Below are 25914 nucleotides of genomic sequence, written 5' to 3' on the forward strand. Positions count from 1 at the left end.
AAGGGACGTCTATTCGTCTACAAGATACTTTACACTGACTTGGATGGCCCGTCTCCCCGTGAGGATCACGGTTCATACACCATAAACTACTTAGGTAAAACTGGGCTATAAATGAAACTAAGGTTGTGTGATACGTTAGATACTAACTTTAGGGATTCTGTCTTAGCGTAATCGCAAGCCGTAACGCTACTGGAAGCCGAGTATCAATCTGAGAGGATGAATCTTTCGCTAACAGTACTTGGCTTACATTAGGATACTATGCACCGGAGTAACTCGCACCCGGTGATTCTACTTCACCGAGCCATGCATCCGCCCGTCAGCCACGGCGTCAGAATCTGGTCCGTGAATCATAACCCGTTAAGGAACAGGGCTTGATTGCAAGGTGTGCGGCTGAGCGCCACTAGATCTCCAAGATCCGAATATGGGATTAGATACACCCCTAATCAACAACTCCGTATACCTACCTACCTAGGTACCCGAGTATGCCCCCTTCGTAATATGCCTGGGTACACGGCATTAAGTAGCTAAGCATCTTATATAATCACACTAATGTTTGTACTGGGGGGGATTACGGTGCCGCGAGCGCCGCACATTAAATCAACTTCTACATTCCGTTTTTTTTTCCTTTTTCGATCGGCATTGTCTAACGAAGGGGGCCGATGACATGTATAAGACATCAACGTTTCAAATCTGGCAAAATGCCCCCACGATAGATGAAATACAGTATGAACGTCATAAGTTCGCGCGGACTTTGCCCCGCGATCCTTCTCTACCTATCGATACGTTTAGGCGGGATTGGTGGTGATGGAATATGAGCATAGCGATTATTGCTTACAGCTCAACGGAGTTTTTATCAAGCACCTCATTGGGTTCCAGTATCTGTTGACCGCTGATGGAGCCTGCATTACAAGCATGCTCTGGGCCCCATCGCGGCTGGTTCTGTGACCATGTGGCTTTCTTGGGATCCCTTCGGTGCAACTTCCACACGTGTTTTCTCTTATCTCGTACCCTTCGCGAAGTTCCAGGTTGATGGGTAAAAGGATGGAGAGCTTGGTTGGCTGGGAGTTCGGCAACCTTCATCCCCTTCTTCTTCTTACGTGATCCTAATAGGTTCTTCGGCGCGATAACGCGCCTTTACTTGCCACCCGTTTGCACGTACAGTCTCCTCGTGAAACACAGTGCTAGTGATGATAATAAGCTTGAATGGAGATGCAGCCATTTCACCTTTCTCCAGGGCCGAAGCAGGGTAGTTACCAACAAATCGAATCCTGAAGTTCCGCTTTGTTGCGTCTATCAGCCATATCTTCGGCAGCTCACCACCTTACCTTACCTACCTATGTGGGTAGCTGGCTATTATATGTATTGCCAGACCTTGCCTTGACCTGAGCATCTGGGAAACATCAACCGTTGAGCAGCCTCTTCTTGCTTTCCCCATTATCATAGACAAAGGATCGACCGCAATAGTACTTTTTTGGTTCCCATCGAAATCTGGCGACAGCATCTGAAGGCCGTAGCACATCAGTGTACTACCTTTATCAAAAAGCAAGTCTTATCGAACTCCGGGATAGGTCCTGCTTGTATATCCAGGCGTGCTATGGACACGGCTGCATTAGACACCGCTCAGTTGAAACTCATTTTCAACATTTGATTCGTTAGACTCCACTCAACTTTCCCTTTCAACATTACCTACGATCACTCACCATGATCGATGTGGGAGAACGTCTTAGGGGCCCATTACCCGGACCCACCGTCCTTCTATTTGGTTCGCTTGCCTTAGCTTTTGATGAGGTGGCCTTCGCTCAAGTCCGCAAGGCTGTCGTCGATAATGAAGACTCGAACTGGGTTTTAGGGACCATTGCCGAATTCCCGCAGATATGGAAGTCACTCACGGCTTCCAACCCCAGCCTCAAGATACCGACGGGTTTGGAGCAACTAGAAGACCTAAGCGACGCTTTCCGAACGGGACGGCCACTCGAGACTCCCTTCCCCCTCCCAAATAAACTTTTGATTCCACTAGTTATTGTCTCCCATCTCACCCAGTACGCCACGTTCTTGCGTGACAGCACAGAAGGGCAACAAACCGACCCCTTTAGCACATCCAAGTCGGATAAGGAGACTCTCGGTCTTTGCACCGGGCTTCTGAGTGCCTTTGCTATATCGAGCACGAGCGACCGCGAGCAGTTTAAGAAGTATGCTGCCGTCGCCGTACGGCTGGCTATGTTGGTCGGCACAGTTGTCGACGCTCAGGACGCGGCTACGGAGCCGTCGAAGTCTCTCAGCGCCGCATGGAACTCATCGGAGGGCGCAGAAGAACTGCAGCGTATCGTGAGGAGCATTCCTGGGGTAAGTTACATCTATCCCCTTTCCCGTTACCTTTTTTCGTAGGATTATTGCATGGAAAACTAACTTATTCCCACAGACGTACATTTCCGTCAACTATGACGAGAATCGAGCTACTGTCACAACAAAGGCTGCTGCCGTATCCAACCTACAACAACAATTAAGGGACGGGGGCCTTATCGCCTCAGAGGTCGGCCTCTACGGACGATTCCATGCCAATGTCAATGCTGAGGTGCTCAAGTCGCTCCTTAAATTCGTCGATGCGCATGTAGAATTTCAATTTCCGGATGGTTCGTCTGGATTGGCGATACCCACCCGCTCAAACCGTGGCGGCGATTTAATCACACAAGGTCCACTGCACCATCACGCCCTTCAGTCCATCCTGACTGAGCCGCCGCAATGGTTCCAGACAGTCTCTGCATTGCGTGACTCGACTCTCAAGAACAAAGATTCTTGCATAGTCTCTTTCGGTCCAGAACGGACTGTGCCGCCGTCACTATTACGCAGTCTCAACCCACAGGTATTCCATGTCGCCGACTTGGACAGCACATCATCCCACTTTGAGGCCTTCTCTCAGAAGGATCTTCGGACATTCTCTGACAATGATGTCGCTGTTGTTGGTATGTCTATTAAGGTTGCCGGCGCCGAGACCTTAGACGACTTCTGGGACCTCCTAGTCTCCGCGAAGTCGCAGCATAAGGAAGTTCCTAAGGAACGATTCTCTTTTGAGACTGCCTTCCGTGATGTCGACCCCAAGCGCAAGTGGTATGGAAACTTCATTGAGAACCACGATAAGTTCGACCACAAATTCTTCAAGAAAAGCCCTCGTGAGAGCTCTACCATGGACCCTCAACAACGCCACTTTCTTCAGTGTGCTTACCAGGCCGTGGAGCAGTCTGGCTATTTCCACTTAGCTGAGCGTGATAGTCGTATTGGTTGCTTTGTCGGCGTATGTTCTCGTGATTATGATTGTAACATTGCCTGCCACGCTCCCAACGCCTTCTCCGCTACTGGCAACTTGCAGAGTTTCATCTCTGGGAAAGTTAGTCACTACTTCGGCTGGACTGGGCCTGGTTTAACTATAGATACGGCCTGTTCTTCATCCGCCGTCGCTATCCATCAGGCTTGTCGTGCGATAGTTACTGGCGAGTGCATCGGAGCCCTAGCTGGAGGCACAAACGTGGTGACGAATCCTTTATGGTTCCAGAACCTAGCCGGTGCTTCGTTCCTAAGCACGACAGGGCAGTGCAAACCATTCGACGCGAAAGCCGATGGCTATTGCAGAGGTGAAGGAGTGGCTGCAGTGTTTCTGAAAAAGCTTTCAGCTGCGGTGGCAGATGGCGATCAGATTCTTGGTGTCGTTGCAGGAACAGGCGTGCAGCAAAATGAGAATTGTACTCCTATCTTCGTCCCTAATGCCCCGTCCTTATCTGACTTATTTCGCGGCGTCACTAAGCAGGCTCGACTTAAGCCTTCCCAAATTTCGGTTGTTGAGGCTCATGGCACTGGTACTGGTGTTGGTGACCCAGCTGAGTACGACGGAATACGGCAAGTACTTGGCGGACCTGCTTCCGGGCGGGATGAGAATCTCCTCCTCGGATCTGTCAAAGGTCTTATCGGTCACACTGAAGCCACTTCGGGTGTAGTCTCATTGGTGAAAATTATGCTCATGATCCAAAAGGGAATGATCCCACCTCAACCAAGCCACACTTCTATCAATCCGGCTATTGGTGCGACTCCAGCTGATAAGATGATAATACCCTTAAGCCTCAAGACATGGAATGCTGAGTTCCGGGCTGCATTGATTAATAATTATGGTGCATCTGGTTCCAACGCTTCAATGGTACTCACACAATCGCCTTTTGCTAGTACCAGCACTGCGAAAGAGATCACTGGGGCGCTTGCTGGTTCCAAGTATCCATTCTGGGTTGCCGGTCTCGACGACCAGAGTCTCCGACGATACGCCAAGGTCTTCCGCAAGTTCCTCAATAACAAGAGCTATTCCGCTATGGAACTCTCCTTGCCTAATGTATCTTTCAACCTAGCACGCCAGAGTAATCGTTCCCTTGAAAAGGCGATTCTATTCAGTGTGCGATCAATAGAGGAGCTCGACCAAAAGTTAGCTTCTATCGAGAAAGGTGATACCAGCGTAGCATCCATCGCACGCCCCGAAAACAAGCCTGTGGTATTCTGTTTCGGTGGCCAAGTATCCACCTCCGTGGGCCTAGACCAAAATCTATACCAAAGAACAGCCGTGCTACGAAAACACCTGAACAGTGTTGATGCAGTTGTTCGTTCGCTTGGTGCTGGAAGTATTTTCCCCGGCATTTTTGAGACCACCCCAGTTCAAGACACAGTCCAGTTACAGACAATGCTATTTGCCATTCAATACGCCTGCGCGCGTAGTTGGATTGACTCTGGCATTAAGCCAGCCGCAGTCGTTGGTCACAGCTTCGGCGAGCTCACCGCGCTCGCCATTTCTCAAGTGCTCTCATTGGAAGATGCTATGAAAATGGTGGCGAATCGCGCCGCCATTGTCCGCGATTCATGGGGTAGCGAGAAAGGCGCCATGATGGCCATAGAAGCTGACTTGGCCGACGTCGAGAAATTATTGGCTGAGTCAAACCAGAAAGTCCCAAACGAGAAGCCTGCGAGCATCGCCTGTTACAACGGACCTCGTAGTTTTACCCTTGCAGGCTCTACTGCCGCAATCGATGCAGTTGCTGCTACCATTCCTTCATCGTTGAGATCGAAGAGGTTGAACGTGACGAATTCATTCCATTGTGCTCTTGTTGATCCAATTGTCGAGGCGTTGGAGCAAGTCGGAAAGACTCTCACTTTCCGCAGGCCAATGATTCCAGTGGAGAGAGCGTCGGAGTTCCCCATCCAAGAAAAGCACACGGCGAAATTCGTTGCCGATCACATGCGCTATCCCGTCTACTTCAACCACGCCATACAACGACTTGCTAAGCAGTTCCCATCGGCTGTGTTCTTGGAAGCTGGCTCCAACTCCACGATTACCTCTATGGCAGGCCGTGCACTCGGTAACCCTAGCAGCTCTCACTTCCAAGCTATCAACATCACAAACAGCGACAAGGCATGGGATAACCTTGTCGACGCGACATTAAACTTGTGGAAGGCTGGTATTCCTGTACAGCACTGGGCCCATCAAGCCGCTCAAACCAGAGAACATTCTCCCCTTCTATTACCACCCTATCAATTCGAACAAGCGAGCCACTGGGTCGACTTCAAGGTCCCTCCTAAAGTCTCCGAGCTTCCCCCGCCGCAAAAGACCGAGCAGGAAGAGAAACTGCCAGAGGGTCTTTTGACATTCGACGGCTACCAAGATAGCAAGAAGCGTATTGCCAAATTTAGGATCAACACTATGATCCCTAAGTATGAGAGGCTGATCGTGGGCCATATAATTGCCCAAACTGCATCTATCTGCCCAGCCACCGTCCAGCTTGATCTCGTTATCGAAGCTCTTCGAGGTCTCCGACCGGACCTGGAAAGTGCTAAGCTTGAGCCGCAAGTTCACGTTGTAGAAAACCAGTCTCCTATTTGCGTTAATCCGGCGCGGGGCGTTTGGATTGAAGTCGAAGAAGAGTCTACAGGCGGAAACCCTTCTTGGAAATTCAAGGTATTCAGCACCGACATGCCTCAAGGAACCACCCAGACTCTACACACGACGGGTAAAGTTGTCTTCTGTTCGACCGAAGACTTGACACTAAAGCTTGAGTTTGCGCGCCTCGAGCGTCTCGTTAGCCACGCGCGTTGTGTTGAATTACTGCAAAGTGGCGACATTGACGAGGTTCTCTCGAATAGAAACATATATCGGATATTTGCTGAAATCGTCGATTATGGTGAAGATTACCGGGGCCTTCAGAAATTGGTAGGCTGCGGAAACCAGTCTGCTGGTCGTGTCGAGAAGAAATACAATCCCGAGACCTGGCTCGATGCCCACTTGGCTGATAGTTTCTGCCAGGTCGGTGGCGTTTTCGTCAATTGCATGACTGATCGTCCATCTTCTGACATGTACATTGCCAACGGCATTGAGCAGTGGATCCGCTCCCCCAAGCTCCGTCCTGGCGATGCTCGGCCAGATAGCTTCCATGTACTTGCATCTCATCACCCTTCGGATAAACAATACCTGACGGACGTCTTCATTTTCCATCCGAAGACTGGCGTATTGTTAGAAGCGATTCTTGGAATTAGTTACGTCAGGATCCCCAAGGCTTCTATGAGCAGGCTACTCTCGCGCCTCACTGTTGGAGGTGCCGCAGTCGCTTCGCCCTCTGAGCCCACTAAGGTCACTATGTTCGAAGCAGCTCCTACTGAGATTGTTCTGCCACAGCCACCCCACATCAAAACACCAAAGGCCCCGAAATCGCCCAAGGCGTCTAAACCTCCCAAGGCCAAAAAGCAACCCAAATCAAACGTAGTCACTAAGGTCAAGGAGATTTTAGTTGAGCTATCGGGTCTCGAGATGGATGAGGTGAAGGATGATAGTATGCTTGTCGACCTCGGTATTGACTCCCTAATGGGCATGGAGATGGCTCATGAGATCGAGGCAGCTTTCAAGATCACTCTTCCTGAAAGTGAACTCATGGAGATTGTCGATATGCCTAGTCTGATGGTGTGCGTGCGAAAAGCGGTGGGCGAAGACGCTGGCGGCAGCGAAGATGTTAGTGAGCAGAGCGAGGATGACGCGTCAAGCGACAGTGACGACAGGTCAACTAGTGCCAGCGATTCGTCGGGTAACCCAACTGGTTTGACCACGCCAGCGGTTGACTACGAGAAAGACCCGTACGACACCCTAAGCACTTGCGATGAGGAAATGAAGCTTCCTTTCTCCACCATTATGGAAGCATTCAACGAAACGAAAGCGCTCACAGATGACAAGATTGCTGAGTATGGTCAAACTAATTATTTCGACACAATCATGCCATTGCAGACAGACTTGTGCATTGCGCTCACACTTGAAGCATTTGACCAACTTGGACATCAGCTGCGCGATGCAAAACCGGGAGACAAGTTTACTCGGATTTCACATCCAAAGGAGCATAGCCGCCTGGTAGACTACCTATACCAGATGCTGGAGAAGGAGTCTCACATCATTAACGTCAACGGCGACACTATCACCCGGACTGCCGTAGCGGCCCCGACAAGGTCTAGTAAGGAGATTCTTCAAGACTTACTAGCGCGTTTCCCAGACCAGACGACCGCTGATAAGCTTACCTTCTACACTGGATCAAACCTGGCTGAGGTGCTCAGAGGAAAAACAGACGGAATCAAGTTGATCTTTGGTACTCCCGAAGGTCGTGATCTTGTCTCCGGGTTGTATGCGGAATGGCCACTAAATCGGATATTCTACAAGCAAATGGAGGACTTCCTCGAGAGACTCTGTTCAAAACTCGATATGAGTGAGGGTCCACTGAAGATCCTCGAAATGGGTGCTGGAACCGGAGGCACTACTAAGTGGCTTGTTCCCCTTCTGGCCTCTTTGAACGTACCGGTCGAGTATACCTTCACGGACCTCGCACCGTCGTTCGTAGCTGCAGCGCGCAAGAGATTCAAGCAGTACCCATTCATGAAATTTAGGGCACACGACATTGAGAAAGTCCCAGCCGACGACTTAATCGGCACGCAACACATCATTGTCGCTAGCAACGCCGTCCACGCCACCCACTCCCTGCGTACATCCGGCATGAATATCCGAAAGGCATTACGCCCTGATGGGTTCCTCATGCTCCTTGAGATGACTGGCACATTGTACTGGGTTGATATGATTTTCGGATTATTTGAGGGTTGGTGGTTCTTCGACGATGGACGCACTCACGCCGTCACACACGAGCTCAGATGGGAGAAGGAATTGCAGGCGGTCGGCTACGGGCACGTTGACTGGACAGATGGTGCCTTGCCGGAGAATAGATGCGAGAAGCTCATCATCGCGATGGCCTCGGGTGAGAGGTGCGAACGGCTCCCAACTCCCTCCTCCTCTCTACCTATTAAGAGTCTATCAGCTGACCTTGTGGCGCGACAAACAGTCGTCGATAGATACGTTAAAAACTTGACTGAGGGTTTCTCGGCCGAACTAGGGAACGTATCAGAGCCTCGCCATCCTAGGCCGATATCTGACGGAAAGACTGTCCTGGTCACAGGGGCCACCGGTAGTCTAGGATCGCACCTCATCGCCCAATTCGCCGAATCACCAGACGTTGCCCGCGTTGTCTGCCTCAATCGACGAAGTCGATCCGATCCCCAAGAGCGTCAGAAACAAGCTCTCATTAAGAAAGGTATTGCCTTATCGAAAAAGGCTACCGATAAGTTGAGTGTCTTTGAAACCGATATGTCGAAACCCAACCTCGGCTTGCCGGTCGAGGACTACGAAGACCTTGTCGATAACGTCACAGACATCGTACATAATGCGTGGCTCATGAACGCAAAATGGCCTCTTCGCAATTTCGAAACCCAATTCCAAATCATGAAAAATCTCCTTAATCTGTCTCGTGAAATTTCGCTTCGATCCGCCCTAGGCAACAAGGTGACCTTTCAATTCATTTCGTCCATCGCTACCGTCGGTCACCGGCCGATTTGGTCAGGCGAGCCAATAGTCCCGGAGGAACGGATGACTATTGAATCTGTCCTGCCTACGGGATATGGCGACGCCAAGTACATCTGTGAGCTTATGCTTGACGAGACTCTACACAAGCACCCAGACCGTTTTCGCACCATGGTCGTCCGCCCCGGACAAATTGCGGGCTCCAGCACAAGCGGTTACTGGAACCCTATGGAGCATCTTTCCTTTTTGATAAAATCTTCTCAAACTTTGAAGGCGTTGCCAGATTTCGATGGGCTTCTCTCTTGGACGCCGGTTGACGAAGTCGCCAGCACGCTCGTTGATCTCGTTTTCCTACCTGAGGACAAGACGCACTACCCTATCTACCACGTAGATAACCCTATTCGTCAGCCATGGAAAGAGATGACTCCCATCCTAGCTGACGCATTGAATATTCCACACCAGGATATCATTCCTTTTCGGGACTGGGTGCGACGCGTCCGGGATCATCCTAGACAAGTTGAAGGGCCCGAGGGAGAAAACCCGGCGTTCTTGTTGATCGATTTCCTCGATGACAACTTTATTCGTATGTCTTGTGGCGGCCTTCTACTCGATACCATCAAGGTCAGAGAGCACTCGAAGACCTTGGCGAACGCGGGTCCGGTTAGTGAAAAGGTGACTAGACAGTTTATTAAAAGTTGGAAAGAGATGGGGTTTTTGAGTCAGTAAACTTGTCTCCTATGTATAGGTTAGTTCTCTGCGGCATTTCTACTGTACCATGGTATATAATAGCCTTCATTTGAATTTCTTTGGTCAAGATAACAAGATTGCTTATTAGACAAATGTCTAAATAAGTAGACCACAATTCTTATTTTAAATATAATATTATGCTGGAATATAAAACTGTTGAATTGAGCCACTCAACATATTCGTACATGTCTTATTAGAATTGTTGGTGGTCCGAGAGACATATGACGGTTATACTTTTATTCATCGACGCGCCTCGATTAGGATTTATCTTTCGATCTTCGGACGACCAGCTAGGCCCCGAAAGTATCGCCTCGGATATATGAAGCGCGGAATTGCTAATAAACTCGGAAATAAATATTGGTGAGAGATAGCTATTTCTTATCAAGGCAGTGTAACTGGGGAAGTACGATTTACGGTGATGATATTTCTTGAAGCTTAATGGTGGACTGAAATTGGGGGAAAACAGAGCAACTACCCGTGCTGCTTACGTAACTCGCAACTCGGGATATCTTTAACTTTTGGCAGCTGCGAGTACATAGGTACCTGCCAAAAGGTTGATCTTCGGCAATAATTACCCCTGATATGCTTAAGTAAGCTCGTTGATTGGGTGACGCCGATTCGTGATTTTTGATTGACTGCTAGCTGATTGAGTAATCCCTGGAGCATCGCGGCCAACGGCGACATCAATTTCCATTTTCTTCTTCGGCCTACTTAGGTAAATAAAACATAGCCTTTGAAAAACAGACGACCCATTTTATTCTAATCTATTGCTTTCCTACCCAACACCATCGTCTCGTCCACTTCGTAATCGAGTAGCCGACCGATATCGTTTTACTTTCCTTCAAGTGATTCTTTTCACCTCTTTCATCCCGAATCAATCCTATCTACACAAAGCAGCAGACATGGGTGAATCTCGGTGAGTGCGAATGACCTCATTTCCACTGTTTAACTCCACTACCGATAAAGAATCCACGACTAACATCTCATTCCTCATCTGCAGTCAAGAGTTAGTAGCATGGCTTAACAGCCTGCTACAGCTAAACATCACGAAGGTCGAGCAATGCGGTACCGGGTAGGAATATCCTTGCGATTTTATTATTTACCCCTCCCCCGCCAAACAGTATCCCAAGTTGCCGTATAGGAGAGATGAACAACTAGCGACAACCCTGTCACGATACCATCGATATTCTAGCTGCCAGATCTGAGCTAACCTTATATCTCTTCGATATTTACAGTGCCGCCCTTTGCCAAGTCTTCGACAGCATTTTCCTCGATGTACCTATGTCGCGAGTCAAGTTCAACGTGAACACCGAATATGCGTACATTCAGAACTTCAAGGTGTTACAAAGTCAGTTCCCTCCGCCCCCTACCATCCATATCATGATTATTTACCGGCACCATGTTTCATCAAATCAAAGATCAATCCATACTAATTATTATTCATCTCTAGACACCTTTGCCAAGCATAGTGTCGACAAGCCCATCCCCGTCGAAGCCCTTACCAAATGCAAGATGCAGGATAATCTCGAATTCTTGCAGTGGACCAAGCGATTCTGGGATCAATACTACCCAGGCGGAGACTACGATGCTGTCAGCCGAAGAAAAGGTGCTCCTCTTCCTGCTTCAGGTGGTGCCGCGGCGCGAGCCACCGGAGGCGCTGGATCAGCTGCGGCACGAAGAGGTGGTACGACTCCCACCACTGGCCCCCGTGTAGCCAAGGCTGGCGGTGGAGGGGCTGCGTCGGCCGCACTGATGCAAGAGAATGCGACCTTGAAGGAGACAGTTGTTGGCCTCGAGCGCGAGCGAGACTTCTACTTCAGCAAGTTGCGAGATATAGAACTCTTGATTCAACAGGCTGTCGAAGAGGACCCCGAACTCGAGAAGCAGGAAGACGGTCTCATCAAACAAATCCAGACAATACTGTATTCGACTGAGGAGGGTTTCGAGATCCCTGCCGAGGGAGAGACACTGGATGACCAAGAGACGTTCTAGGATACCTTCTGGTAATGGTCGACGAAGTAATGAACTACCACAAAGAGAGGTTAGGAGATGGCCATGAATTAATACCGGAGTAGTTATTGTATGATGAGCCAGAAAAAAAATAGGGATAGGATGATACGGATGCTGGGGAAGAGGCGCATCAGGAGGTAATATCCTCAAAATCTCGGCCTTTATCCAAGTTGCACTGCCAGAGAAGAGGCCGAAGCCTTGATACCAGATGTTATTATCGTCTCTATATACTCTCTCGACCCCGAATTTCCCCCCTCGATTTGAGGGCCTGATACCTTAGAGTTTGACGATAGATATCAACAAGGGCATTGTTTTTGTTTTTCTAACGTGGTATACACTCGCCTTATTTGATTACTTTGTTCGCGGGTGCTTTCCCTTATTTTTAGAGATTCTGCGTTATTACTTTCCCCTTCCTGCGAATAAGGTTACCTAGCTGCATACTTCGGCCAATCTCAAAATGTGCGGGTGCTTCACAATTAAGATTTCCAAGGAAAGAACATCTCCCGTGAATTCCTTCACTAGGCCATTATGTACCAATTTGTCTTTTCCTCTCACAATTCTTCTCCAGTCGCATCTTTCAAGCATTACTCTTCCCTGCCAGCTCACGTGCACCCTCGAGTTGAGGCCATTGCAGCAACCCCATCTCTTCTACTCTACATCCCCTTTCGACCCTAGCATTAGTACACTCACTATTCTATAATGCACGAATTGTGACATTACCTCTAGTATTGCTGCCGCTATGGCACCCACCGAAAAGTCTAAAGCCACGAAAGGCACTGCAACAAAGAAGCCGGACATTCTTAGATCCGTCATTAAGCAAAATCGAGCTTCACACAAATACACTCAACCTCAACGAAGCTCTCTACGTAGAGCAATCCAAGAGAGTCTACGAGACTCAACGGCCGCTAAGACTAACACTACTCCTCCCCCTACTCTACAGCAGCTTTCATCCCCATCCACCCCGATATCGCCCAAGAATATCAGCCCGCAACGTAGATCATTACGCCAAGTACTAAAAGAGAGCTTGCACGATGTCTCTTCTATTCCCACTTTAAACACACCTCCTTCTACTCCATCGTCAACACTGTCGTCGGTATCATCTAAGACCACACCGAGTACCATTTCAACCCCTACGACACCGTCTTTGCAAACTTTTGTACCACTGACACCCGCCACACCTTCGTCATCTACATCATCGACTAAGGCTCCCACTACAACATCATCGCCCTCGACTACCCAATTGAGACGAAGTGGTAGACAGAGCGTGCTTCGGAAGCGTGGACATCAGGATGGGGGTAAGCTCGGTCGATTCAAGGAAGACGACAGTGGCGATGAGGATGGTAACTACGACGACGGCGGCGGCGGAGAGGATATCGATGGCGACGAGCGCGAAGAAAGTGATGATGACGAATTAGCAGCGAAGGCTGACACTCAAGGAATCCCTACATCTCGTAAGGGTTGGTATCGCGTTCGATCGATCATCACCGAAGCACAAAACCGAGATGGTCGCCTTGTTTACCTAGTTGAATGGGAAGGTCTTGATCCGCGAACAGGAATCGGCTGGCCTAGCTCTTGGGTATGTTTTACCTATATCCCCCAACGTATCCCATCGCGCAGATACATGAGCTAATTCGTGGCATTTAGGTCGATTCGAAGCACGTGTCGGCGGCAGCGATTCGCGAGTGGCAAAGCATGCGAGATGCGATTACTGGTAGATGATGGGAAGATAGAATGGGATCGGGATCGGGGAGATGGGGCCAACAAGTTAACTCGATCGCGCGGGCGGACCCGCATTATCGCCGAAATCCGTTCGTGTTACCTATCTATATTTGCTTCTACAACGGGCGCCTAGGGAGGGGAATTTAAGAGGATGGAAACTTATCGGAGTACAATCTCGTTGGCTAGGCTTAGCCAGGAATTTGCATGGCGTTGCTTTTCAACCAAATCCATTAGCCATATATGGCAATCTGATGAATTCGATATACATAATCAAATCGTCAGGTCTCTTATGACTGACTACCTAGGTATGGGGCAGTGCTGTTCTATGTGCGTACCCATTACCCATACCATTCTACTAAGTATCTATTTAGCATCCATCTAGGTACGCACAACACAACTAGACCACCTTCTCACAGGATTTCTTGGTGAAATCTTAGTTTCCGAGTAGTTCTAGAGAAACCAATACCCACACATTTATGATTCCAAAATTTTGGTTCGTGACATCCCTGGCTGTGGATTCGGAAGAGATCGTACCCAGTTTGTATTTAGCTAACCCCCACCTCAGCCTTAAAACTGTGGATTGGTCTATTAAGCGAATGCGAGAGAATACGAAAGCTCTATCCACAACTCGCACCTTACCCTGTATGTATTCTTATGTCCTGATCTCACATTGCAAAGAGCCACGAATTAACTTTGCCATTTATCGCAGTTTTATACATTAGCATCTATCCATTCACTTTCGAAATTCATATTACCTATATAAAGTATCGAATCCCAACTATGGACAAAAAATCAAGATTCCAGCCACGATGCCTGCGGTTTTGCTCGTCCCCGTGCCATAGGCCAAGAGCTAATAAGAGGATCCCTAGGATTCCCTAACACCTTAAGTAGCAACCAACGATCAACAGTGAAATCACATCACAAGGGCTGCGATTGGTTGAGTCATTAAAACTAACCATAAAATGCATAAGCCGTTTGCATAACTTGAAGTCCGAGTATAAATAAAATACGACAACCTCCTTATCAATCTTGCATCGTGATCTTGAATCCTCGAGCTTTTCGCAATGGCGGGGTTTTTACAACAAATTGGAGCTACGCTCAACGCGTATGATATTTTACGTCTAGTTTTTATCGTTATTTTACTCGGCATCTCTCACCAATGCCTTAAGGCTATATATAATCTATATTTTCATCCACTTCGACATATTCCAGGACCGCCACTATGGATCGCATTCCCCATTACGAGAATTGTCGGCATGGTGCAGGGAAAGGCCGAGTTTCAAATGCGTGAAGCCCATGATAAATATGGTGAAGCTATTCGCGTTTCTCCAGACCAACTTTCCTTCATTAACCCCCAAGCATGGAAGGATATATATGGCCATGGCCATGCAGAGTTCCCGAAAAGTTATCCAAAGGGAATTAATATGGACACGAAGAAAATCATCTCAGCGAATTCTTCGGACCACTTCCGCTTTCGACGGGCGATGTTGCCTGCCTTTTCTGACAAAGCTCTTGGACAACAGGAACCGCTTATCAAAGTGTACGTCGACTTATTAGTCGAGCGACTACGTGAAGTAGCCCGAACAGGCCAATCAACCGACATGGTTCGGTGGTATAACTTCACAACCTTCGATTTAATTGCCGATTTGGCATTTGGTACTCCTTTGCAAGGTTTGGCGGAGGGAAAATCGAATGCCTGGCTCGAAAACATTGCCAAATTGATGAGGTACATGCCTATGCTGGTTTTAATCGGTTTCACCCCTATGCTGGGCCTGATTTTGAAGCTCGTTGCTGGTTCCAAAGCCCGCAATTCTCAAGCTGCTCATCATGCTCTCGTTGCTAAGCTTGTCAACGATCGTATCTATCATAGGAAGCAAGCCGACCGGGGCGATTTCATGGATTACATAATGCGCTCCCGTGGCCAGGCGCACGAATTGACGGATCCTGAGTTGATCGCTAATAGTGATTTGCTTGTGGTGGCTGGATCGGAGACGACGGCGACACTTTTGAGTGGCGCAACATATTGGTTACTGAGAACCCCATATGCGCTCAAAAGAGTAACAGAGGAAGTCCGCACCGCATTCCAATCCGAGGACGAAATTACTTTTAAAGATGCGAGCTCTAAACTGCCGTACATGATAGCCTGCCTCGACGAAGCTTTGCGACTTTTCCCTCCCGTTCCACTACGTCTCGCCCGTGCAGTGCCGCGCGGTCCTCCTGTGCAAATTGCCGGGTTAACGGTTCCTGAAAAGGTAGAATGCTCACCAATAATCATTTCTACGTTCTAGATTTCTAACGTTCCCCAGACTGTTGTCGGCGTCCACCACCTTGCAGCTTACCACTCTGAGCTTAACTTCCACAGAGCACGGGAATTCATCCCAGAACGATGGCTACACGAATCCACCTCGAATCCAGCTTCGCCTTTCTATGGCGATCGCCGCGATGTTCATCGCCCATTTTCTTTTGGACCGCGAGACTGTATTGGGCGAAATTTAGCGTAAGTTTCACAACATCAGCTAAAAGCAGCCGTGTAACACTTGTTCACTAATTCTTCAGCTACCATGAGATGCGCCTAATCCTAGCCAGAGTATTATGGAATTTTGACCTGACACTCGATCAAAGTATCGGGAAATGGGAAGATCAGAAGATCTACAGCCTATGGGAGAAGCCTCCCCTTAAGGTCTTTTTGAGAGAACGAAAGGCATGAGTTTTACGAGTTTGATACCTCTCTATTGAACATACAAGACCAGAAAGTACTCTATATGAGTGTATATAATCGAAACCCCGCCGCTTTATCATACCCAGGTACATACCCCTCCCATCTATCAACATAGTACTTCATACATATTCTATACCCAATCCACAACACCATATTTCCACTCGTTGTATCATACGTATGTGGTATCTTGTGCCCTCTTTATACCAAAGTATCGATACTCGAAGTAAGACGCAATAGCCGCCCAGAACGTGAGAAATCTAGAACACATACTTGTTAGGGACTATACGTGCGGGGGGTCTACTGATAGGGCATCGGACTTACAATAGGGCGATTGCCAGCAATGCTAAGATCCAGCTCACTGCACATGAGCCACCAACGCAAGCCTGCGCATTCGTCGATAGCAAAAGACCCATCATTACTGCCCAGAAGGGTATGTCTACACAGTTGAGAATGAAGTTCGTCTTTTTATTGGCCCATTTCTGGAATTTGAAGGTATGTTCCGTGAGAACTTGATAAAGAATGAAAACAATGGATTTTAAACCCTAAGTGATAGCGTCCAAGTCAGCTTAGGTATCCTTTTATCGCCAGTAAGTAGAGCAACTTACGATGGCAATTCCCATAGTATGTGCCCGTTGTGGTGGTGGATCTCTCATAGCAATACGGGCGATAGATAGGATAATGACCAAAGCGATCATTGATAATTGAACCATATGAACCCGGAATTTAAAGCGACTGTCGAAGTATGTTGTGAGTTCCATTTTCGATGACTTCTAGTTTTCGCCGTTGTGATCTGCCAGCCTTGATATTTTGGGGATTTCAAGTCGAGTCACACAGCAAGCAACAATGATCAAAGAGGAGCAACTCGAGTAATACCTTGGTGCAGACATAGCTTATAAACTTCTACTATTATACACAGATATGAAGATATCTTCACCTTACATGTTTCAGTCTGGCCTGAGATATACGCGTAATCGTAGCTCCTCGTACATAGCTCGTACCATTTGCGGTTGCCTAGGTGTCTACATAGGTAGACTCGCCCACGACTAAGGAGAGACGGATTATCTAACATAGGGCTGTGCATTTCGGGAATAAGGCTAGAAAATGCCTTTAAAAAAGTCAATGTTATTATAAAATCTCTTCCATATAGTCTTGGCAGTTTATGTAGAAGAGATCTACAGCAGTTAGAGTCAGGGGTGAATGTTTCCTAGGCAATCTACCCCGCTTGAATGTACAAGTTCATAAGTATTCACTTCGCACATCGGATTCGGATCTCGTACTCCTCGAATGACCCCCAGCAGCTACAATCTTAGCCGAGATCAGATTCGTATTTGTCGGGTACATAGGTACCTTCAGGATGTAGGTACGTTATTGAGGTAGCACCGTAGCCGATTTCAGAATTATTACTTTTACTTCTGGTAGCAATTCTTCATAACAACTGCTGTCCTTCTGAGGGCGCTACGCATCCTATTCGTATTGTATCATTCCATTTGCAATGAACAATGTGAAAATTAACCATCTACATAAAACAACTGTGGCTGTTGCGATTACGTAGGTGGATTTGGTGTAGTTCGGACTTCGTATAATCGTCGGACCTAGCATCAAATACGAGACTGGGGTGTGTACCAAGGCAGAATCCACCAGAGGCGTCGTATTCGTAACTTGTTAAATCTCCAACAACCCGCCTACATGACTCGTAATCGCCACGATTTTCCGAGAATTTACTCCGAGCCCTCCTTTTACCATAATCAATCCACCTTAGATAACTGTATGTCGTGCAAAGATTTGCGTCTCCCTTAAGGATGGCGTCGCCGTCACCGAAGGCTACCCGAAGACCACATGCGAAGACTCGTACAGGGTGCCGAGTATGTAAATCCAGAAAAGTAAAGGTGGGTTAGCTCCTAACGCCAATGACGTGCTCTCGCTTCCGCAAATTCTGATTGCCATAGTGTGACGAGACGCGACCGTCTTGCCGCAATTGTACCAGGTAAGCCCTATATATTTACCATCTAAGAGCCCTAAAGCCCGTCAGCTAGCTGATAAAAATCATAGGCGCGGGGTCACTTGCGATTTCAATGTCTCGGCTCAGCGTACAGATTCGAGTCCTCGGGCTGTCCATAATGGCGTCGGACAAACGCCTACTCAGAGCGACACTACATCTCCCATAGATACATCTATTAGCCACCAGCCTACGCCAATCGGTTGGTTCAGCATTCTCGATCTTGAGCTACTCCATCACTTTACTACTTCAACATGCTTCACATTTTCGGCCGAACCGATGGTTCGCAACTTTTGGCGTGTCAATGTTCCAAGGATCGGATTTTCTTATCACTATGTTCTTAAGGCCATCCTCTCACTGGCTGCGCTCCACCTCGCCCGCTTCAAGCCCCAACGAAGGGATGTACTCATTGAACAAGCGATGGTTCATCATAATGCATCCTCGTCATTGGCGTTACCCGTACTAAACGATCTTACCGCCAATGATTCGGTACCTATGTTCTTTTTTAGCATGCTAACAACCTACATCGGGTTTGCTAGTCCAAAGGAATCCGATAATCTCCTAGTTATCTCTGATGGAGTCATGCCTGAATGGTTATTCCTTTTCAGGGGTATGCGCAGCGTGATAGAGATCAACAGCGTAGCCATACACTCCATCATATCCTTAGGCTTCATATTCAACACAGGGAGGCAGATGAACGAAATTTGGGAAGCGAATGTCCCGCCGGAACATGAGGGGTTGAAAGAACTCGAGAGTACCGTCAGGTTCTACGTCAAAGACCCTCACAAACTAGATGAACTCTCTCGTGGGATAGAGTCGTTGAAGCGAAGCTTTGCATTCTTCTACGGTGGCAATTACAACGACGACCAACGGTTAAGAGCCGCTTTCATGTGGCTATTCAAGCTTCGCGATAATTTCGTGAACCTCCTCAAGGAGCGCGATAACGAGGCACTATGCGTGCTCGCCTTCTTTTGCGTCTTGCTTCAGCGCCTGGATTATACATGGTGGATTGAGGGCTGGGGAGTTCACTTAGTCTCAAGGATATACTCCGTGCTGGACGATGGATATCGGCTGTGGATTCGGTGGCCGATTGAAGAAATTGGCTGGGTTCCATAGGCGGAAATAAAGCATCGAAATACCGGTTGGTCGGGGTCGGCGCTGGATGAGGAGCCTAACATCGTCCGCGGTTTGCCAACCGCCCTGAGTTGTGATGATGTTAAAGCGGTTACGTGGGATCAAGCACGGCTAGTCGGCAGCTTCGATTAGCAATATCCGACGGTCCCTATGGGGTGAAGGTTAGTCAAGTCTGCGATAGGGATGTCCACTCATGCCATCCAAGAGGAACCCATCCCTCACCCTCCCTCAACCCCAATAGTCCCCGTCATTAACAGATCGTATACTTTACGTAGCTAACAGCGCTCCTATCTAAGATTGTTTCCAAATAATCATTTTGTATATTCTGTGGAGGAACATAATGTTTGTTCCCAAGAATCGCATTTGGTCGTAGACAGTGATGGCTTGCGCTGTGAATATCGGATATATATAGCTGATAAATTTCCTGAGTAATAATTTCCAGCTCTTCCATATTCACAACCATCTCCTTTGACTTCGATTCACATACCTGATCTTAGTCAACTTCAAATTTACTTACTTCGCCCTATCGTCTAAAGGACAAATCAAGTACCAAAGACATTGTTGGCGACTCAAGTTTGGCATCTTCCAAGAAAGCCAAGTAACAATGTCGGACCAAATGCACAGAGATCAATTTTATTCCAGCCAGTTGCCTCCCGAAGGATGGCAACGAGTTCCCGAGGGTTCGCTTCAAGCTGCCTTGGACATGCCGTTTATCGAGATCCTGAAGCGCTTCCAGGAGTTTAGCCCGCTCATGCAATTCCGGATACGACAACGGATTCACCATACATTCTTTGTAGACGTCGATCCTAACACCATGTACCAGATGCCTAAGGATGAGAAACCTCCGAATCTAAACATTCGACGCCCAAACTCTAGGGATATCCTCATCACGCCAAATTACGTGATTTACCTGCACTTCCCACTCGATATCACTCTTCGCAATTTTGAGGAAATGAGTCCATTAACCCAGGCCCGCCTTCGGTTGTACTACGAGTACTGCATCGAGCCCTTCTCCTTTCAAGTCAATCCGCAGGATGTCGAGGACCCATTTGAGCCTGATACTCCTCAGGAGTATGCCGAAGACCGTACCCTCCTATTTGAGTTGGTAAGAGAATTCATGGCAGGCGGTAAGCAGATAGACGCTGTAGCAAGGCGACTCAATCAGCTGCAGCAAGACTCTCGCGACAAGGTCAAACTCTTGCAGTGCCTCCGAACACTCGAGGAGAACGCTCACAGAGAACGCTGAGATGTTTAAATAACGTATTAGTCTGTTGGGTCGATAAGGTCTTCTCGATGAGCGAGAAGGATATGTTGTACAACGTGGGTATAATAGCAATAGTAATCCCTATGGGGTATGTGATCATCGTATCATCTGCTTGTCTAACTAGAAGGAGAACAATCTCCAAGTGGGAATAGGATCTTAAGTAATAAGTCCTACGCCACGCATGGGCTACTTGTCCAAACATACCTAGGTAGCCACCTGATTAATAAATCTATATGCTTAAAAGCACCTATTTTTTCTTTCTTTGATGTGATATCAATGTCATTATTGTTCCTTTGTAGTATTAAATCCATTGAATAGCCTCAAGATTTACCCCTCTTAGAATCAAGCTTAAAACTTAAGGGTGGAAGTTCGTATCTTAAGACATATCTATGTATGGCCTAAGCCACGTTATACATGAAGTTAAAGGGTAAAGTATATTGGATAGGTAGGTAAGATTAACTAATTATCTATAGTTTAAATCTAACATTTATTCGTATTATTTTGTTTGTTAATGTTGACCATATTTCTAGGCTCCCTAGTACTGTAGTTGTGGTATCCTGCAGCGCCTATCAGTACCGTTTTTTGTCAACCGAGACACACAGTGTTGGCACCGTAGAACATACAGTTATTCATTATGATTTTTGTTTCCTATTACAATTACTTTTATGTATCAGCGGCATGATGCCAGTATATATCTATGATATCGTAAATATCATATCGTCATAATCATATCCCCTTTCCTAAATGCAGTATCCCCATCCCCTTTCTCACGACCAAGACGCTGAAACCCCAATGAAGAAAATGCCTTACGCGACAGCAGTCATCTTGTAAGGCGGCAGCGGTAGTGTAACAGGCGCGCATGTAACAGTCCGATCGGAATAGATCTGTCCCATGGTCCAGTTCGGGTTAATCCATGTGTTGTCAGTGCAGTCCAATGTCAGATTGGCGGTTCCATAAGCATTGATGGTGGTACTATATATATTGTTAGCATATTTATTGATATTGCTTCTAGAAATTGGTAACTTACGGGTATTGTGGGTCGGTGTCGCTGCAGGACCAAGTTTGGTTGACATTTAATACTCCACTCGGACGGCTGAAATCGAACGTTGTCTTTGTTGTAGATCCATCCGGAACAGTGCAGTTGTACGCAAAGGTACCGTAGAAGAAATCTTGCAATTGGTTGCTGGTCGCACTACAGATTGCCTTATACTCTAGCGCAGGGTTTGTTAAGTTGAAGTTGACATAACCCCATGAGTTTTGGTGCGCTGGCGTTGTGAAAATGTAAGAAGCGTGATAATCGAAGTTCTCAACCGTCCATGAGAAGTTACCGAAAGAGGCGGCTTGACATCCCGGGTTGCTATCGCGGGATTGAAGATTTAAAGGTACCGCAACTGCTAGAGGCAGGAGGGTGGCGATGGTTGAGAAGAAGCCGCGCATTTTATATGTCGATGATATAAAGGGAGTTGTCTAAGTTATGATTGTAGTTGATTAGAAGTAATTAACCAATGTAATTATATGTAAATTTATATATATGTTGTCTGATGATCTACCCAAATTCTTTCTTATTAACCTCAAGGAAACTGTTCGCATTTATATAAACTATTGATTTTATATCGTGGGCAGCTCGTCTCGTTGTGAAGCAGCATCTGGTGATGGGTTCTAGAAGCGAAAGCGGATAAAGAGTGACGTCGGAGGGCGATCTTGGACTGTATTAGGCCGCCAAGATCTCGTATTCCACTGAGGGGGCTGTACAACTGGTAGCGAGTCGTAGTGCTAGAAGAGGCTGGAAAAGGAAAAGAAGCTACCATATTGCCGAAGTTCTAGTGGATCATCAAGGGTCCTCATGTTCTATCCTATTGGCCAGTAGTAACATCTATAGCTTTTATAAAGTGGATCTACTGTGTTCGGCAGACGCGGCATTTCGTACCTTCGTGTTGCTGGCAGATGGGGCTATTTTTGGTCCTCGCTAATGCGCCCTATCGTACCGGCACTCTGGAAAGTCACGGCCCGTTAAACTTTGTACGAGTAAGGGCTTTATTCACCGTCTTGTTCGTACTTCTCAACTGGCCGAGCTGGAGTGTTTTCGGACTCAACGATTGGGCTATTATCTATCGGTATTGAGGCGGCGCAGGTTAACGATATACGACAGTAACGTTACTACAACCTAAGTCCTACTTAGGTATCCAACTTGGAACCGCTTTACTGATTGACAGCGTATGATACCGGAGAATCTAACACAAGAGAAGAAGAATGGATCATTACACAAACACTTAGCTAAGGCTATAGTAACTGGTAGATTTGCCTGAATCGTCCAGATTTCAGCTGACTTCGTTTCTAGTCTCGGGGAAATGAAAATTTGAGATCTTTGTTGAGCGAACAAACAATTGCACCGAACAACCCGCGATATCATACTACTCGGATCAACGTCATGGTTCCTTGCCTAGAAAACTATATCTGCTTCAGCCTCAAAGTCCTAGTCGGAGCCTAACTCGTCGGTTCATTAGCATCAATGATGGCAATGACATCACTTTTTTCGGTATCCTTGTTAGCAAATCAACGTGATATTGTCAGAGGAATCGGTTTTAGATGGGCCATAAGATGATCCAAGCTGCTAGGGCTGCTGTAATACGATAGGAACTATTCTCACTCAGCCTATACTATTGGTCTTCTAACGGTGCCGATCCCTCTCGGAGTTTGATGCTGTAGCTGCTTCGGTGTATTTTGTTTGGAATTACCCGAATTGGGAGTCCCGGAGACATCCACCCGTACTAGAAAACCCCGTCTGTGGATCAGCTCCGACTTTGCTTTCGATCTAGCTTCATTGTCTTCGGTTAACTCGGGTGCCTTAATTGACGCCTGAATAACTCCCTTTTGTTATTGTTCACCGAGGTGCTAACAAGATTAGTCTGAAAGGCAATTCAGATATATCCCAACTTCCTGCTAAATTTACCTTACTTCTTTCTCAATCAAACAACATCTAACATAATTACTTCTGTATAACGTACGTCGATGATACCGAATCCACTACCAGACTTCAACGGATGAATAGATTCTGCTTAGTGAGGTCTTGAAATTTATACAACATTTTTGAATTACCATCGAGAGTAAGTGGATTACTAACAAAGATATTGTACGCTCGGGAAGGGTGATCAAAAAGGTAACCGCAACCACGCTCGTTATCAAAATGTGTATATAATGCCGATGGGATAATATTCAACATAGGAACAGAATAATAATTCTACTTCAATTATTTTATTTCAAGTCTTGAGGCTGAAATAAGGCGAGTCTCGAGTCTCAACCTTGGAAGGTAAGTGTTTGTGTGTATATAATCATATATGCATATATGCAACACTCGGTGTCCCAAGTAGCGTAGCCCCACCCGCCTGACCCAGTAAGATCAGGTCTCATGCACTGAAGCGTGTCTCGTGCTTCAAACCGAAGTTGCCTATTTGCCATTCCTTCAACAACAACAGCAATAGAGATACACCATTCTAGCGATTTCATTTCCTTAATTCTAAATCGTATTTGACGAGTATCAATAAGTTCTTACTCCCAAATACGATCCGTGTTTTCTAGACTCCCGAAACCGTACCGTAAAGTCCTTCAATTCCAAGGGTATGGCACCGCCCGCCGAGATCACCATCCCGACGACGTCACTACAGCCGTCAACCGATAACTCGAAACCGTATACGCTCTATAACATAACCCTCCGTCTCCCTCTACGAACATTCGTCGTACAAAAGCGATACTCCGATTTCGCTACATTACATCAAACCCTGACCTCCTTAGTCGGTTCACCACCCCCTGCTCCCTTGCCAGGGAAATCGTGGTTCAAGTCAACCGTCAACTCGCCCGAACTTACCGAAGACCGCCGTCGCGGCCTCGAATCCTACCTCCGAGCCATCGCAGAAACTCCCGATCGACGATGGCGCGACACACCGGCATGGCGCACCTTCCTCAATCTCCCTGGCGTAGGCAGCACCGGTAATAGCGCGGCTAGCGTGAGAGCCGGTTATGGTATTCCCAACAGAGATGCTGCGAACCAAGCTGCGTCGCAGGACCCGGGTACATGGCTGGATCTACATGGCGAGATGAAGCGGGACTTCCAGGAGGCGCGACGGTGTCTAGCGAAAAGGGATAGCGCGACCGATAACTCTGCGGCTCTCGAAGCCGGCTCGGCGGCCAAAAAGGCTCTGGTTAAAGCTGGAGGCCTGCTGACGGTACTCGGGGACGGTCTACGAACGATACAAGATGCGAAAAGACTAGGCGAGGGCGAGATAAGGCGGCGGAAGGATCTACTGGCTGCTGCTCGGGTCGAAAGGGAGGACCTGGACAAGCTGAGTTCGACGATATCCGCCGCTGCCAAAGCGTCTCAAAGAGCCATGCCTTCAGCGGCCGATAAGGCGGCGCTGATTGGCAATGGAGCGAAAGGACGTGGAAGAGTGTTAGGCGCCCCGTTACCGGAAACCGAGCGAACCCGAGAATTGGATAACCAGGGTGTGGTGCAATTGCAGAGGCAAATGATGAAGGAGCAAGATGAGGATGTCGAAGGGTTGGCGAAGATCATCCGACGGCAGCGCGAAATGGCCGAATCGATCAACCGCGAGGTCGAGGAGCAGAACGAGATGCTAACCCACGTCAGCAACCAAGCGGACATTGTTAGTGGCAAGGTCAAGGTTGCCAAGGGGCGTGCTGGCAAAATATCGTGACTCGACTTCACCGTTGGCGTGGGGGTCAAGGGATTGATTCTTTTGGTCGAGCTCATTATTGGCATTGCGTGGTTCATTCAGGGCATCTTCGAGTGGATGGCTTGGTGCATTGAATCTCTTCTCCTGTTGATGCAGGTAGACTAAATACCGGCCATGCTACCTAAGATGCATACAAAATCATCAAATATCGTCTAGCATTAGCGTCTCAAGGTCTAATGGGGGAAAACGGAACCATTAGCATATTGCAACTTATCGTTTTATTTGGAAGGTTGATATCATGGACTTGCGCCATTGTTTTATTGGGTCAAAACAAGTGTAGCTTGTGTAACTTTATACTGGTTAGGACATTAAGATACCAATAGACTCGAGATTGTATACTTGCGAAAATTATGGATTAAAAACTATCTGATGAGACTGATGAGAAGCCTGCCGTCGACCTAGCATAATTCCGATTAGTAGAGGAAAACAAACACTAACAGGTAAGGTAGAAGCATCACGAGAGCTTCAGTTAACCATTAAGCCGTTATTTCGAAGACTTGGTTAAGTGGGTTAATACTATTTTCTCCACGAACAGATGAATAAGATTTCATCGTGATGTATAGCCCCTCTAGCAGAATAGTAGCAGTGTGATCGGATGATTACCAACTTGACTCCCTATATAACTTACTAATTGCAATGATTGCAGACTGAATCTGAATCGTGTCATCCGTACAT

At 47.5% G+C, this 25914-nt stretch overlaps 9 protein-coding genes across 9 annotated transcripts; 7 read left to right on the forward strand and 2 right to left on the reverse strand.

Moving 5' to 3' along the window:
* Positions 1-1701: 1701 nt before the first annotated feature.
* On the forward strand, positions 1702-9628 carry F4822DRAFT_423774 (uncharacterized protein; the record flags this gene model as incomplete). The annotated part of the gene is made up of 2 exons (XM_051460034.1): positions 1702-2343; positions 2420-9628. 2 exons carry the CDS (start codon positions 1702-1704, stop codon positions 9626-9628), a joined length of 7851 nt encoding a protein of 2616 aa, XP_051319079.1.
* A 671-nt stretch (positions 9629-10299) lies between these two features.
* F4822DRAFT_8008 (calponin homology domain-containing protein) lies at positions 10300-12020 on the forward strand. Its single transcript, XM_051464004.1, has 4 exons — positions 10300-10565; positions 10650-10721; positions 10885-10997; positions 11100-12020. Exons 1-4 carry the CDS (start codon positions 10552-10554, stop codon positions 11639-11641), a joined length of 741 nt encoding a protein of 246 aa, XP_051319080.1. The 5' UTR covers positions 10300-10551; the 3' UTR covers positions 11642-12020.
* A 28-nt stretch (positions 12021-12048) lies between these two features.
* On the forward strand, positions 12049-13589 carry F4822DRAFT_8134 (uncharacterized protein). The gene is made up of 2 exons (XM_051464017.1): positions 12049-13235; positions 13304-13589. Exons 1-2 carry the CDS (start codon positions 12399-12401, stop codon positions 13376-13378), a joined length of 912 nt encoding a protein of 303 aa, XP_051319081.1. The 5' UTR covers positions 12049-12398; the 3' UTR covers positions 13379-13589.
* A 597-nt stretch (positions 13590-14186) lies between these two features.
* Positions 14187-16515, forward strand: F4822DRAFT_8124 (cytochrome P450). Its single transcript, XM_051464016.1, has 3 exons — positions 14187-15630; positions 15685-15875; positions 15935-16515. Exons 1-3 carry the CDS (start codon positions 14443-14445, stop codon positions 16083-16085), a joined length of 1530 nt encoding a protein of 509 aa, XP_051319082.1. The 5' UTR covers positions 14187-14442; the 3' UTR covers positions 16086-16515.
* F4822DRAFT_8139 (uncharacterized protein) lies at positions 15885-17278 on the reverse strand. Its single transcript, XM_051464018.1, has 4 exons — positions 17032-17278; positions 16703-16970; positions 16419-16639; positions 15885-16354 (listed from the first exon to the last, which is right to left on the reverse strand). The coding sequence occupies exons 2-4, from the start codon at positions 16853-16855 to the stop codon at positions 16267-16269; spliced, it is 462 nt and encodes a 153-aa protein (XP_051319083.1). The 5' UTR covers positions 16856-16970; positions 17032-17278; the 3' UTR covers positions 15885-16266.
* Positions 17279-17896: 618 nt separating this feature from the next.
* Positions 17897-19209, forward strand: F4822DRAFT_423779 (uncharacterized protein; the record flags this gene model as incomplete). Its single annotated transcript, XM_051460035.1, has 3 exons — positions 17897-17959; positions 18044-18081; positions 18147-19209. 3 exons carry the CDS (start codon positions 17897-17899, stop codon positions 19207-19209), a joined length of 1164 nt encoding a protein of 387 aa, XP_051319084.1.
* A 311-nt stretch (positions 19210-19520) lies between these two features.
* F4822DRAFT_8160 (uncharacterized protein) lies at positions 19521-20677 on the forward strand. Its single transcript, XM_051464019.1, has one exon. The coding sequence runs from the start codon at positions 19832-19834 to the stop codon at positions 20471-20473; it is 642 nt and encodes a 213-aa protein (XP_051319085.1). The 5' UTR covers positions 19521-19831; the 3' UTR covers positions 20474-20677.
* Positions 20678-20913: 236 nt separating this feature from the next.
* Positions 20914-22266, reverse strand: F4822DRAFT_384247 (uncharacterized protein). The gene is made up of 2 exons (XM_051456510.1): positions 21519-22266; positions 20914-21463 (listed from the first exon to the last, which is right to left on the reverse strand). Exons 1-2 carry the CDS (start codon positions 21926-21928, stop codon positions 21298-21300), a joined length of 576 nt encoding a protein of 191 aa, XP_051319086.1. The 5' UTR covers positions 21929-22266; the 3' UTR covers positions 20914-21297.
* Positions 22267-23934: 1668 nt separating this feature from the next.
* F4822DRAFT_384250 (Phox-like protein) lies at positions 23935-25587 on the forward strand. The gene has a single exon (XM_051456511.1). It carries the CDS (start codon positions 24109-24111, stop codon positions 25198-25200), a length of 1092 nt encoding a protein of 363 aa, XP_051319087.1. The 5' UTR covers positions 23935-24108; the 3' UTR covers positions 25201-25587.
* Positions 25588-25914: the final 327 nt, after the last annotated feature.

This window comes from Hypoxylon trugodes (assembly GCF_022578975.1).
Source record: "Hypoxylon trugodes strain CBS 135444 unplaced genomic scaffold F4822scaffold_1, whole genome shotgun sequence".
Taxonomy (NCBI): Eukaryota; Fungi; Ascomycota; class Sordariomycetes; order Xylariales; family Hypoxylaceae; genus Hypoxylon; species Hypoxylon trugodes.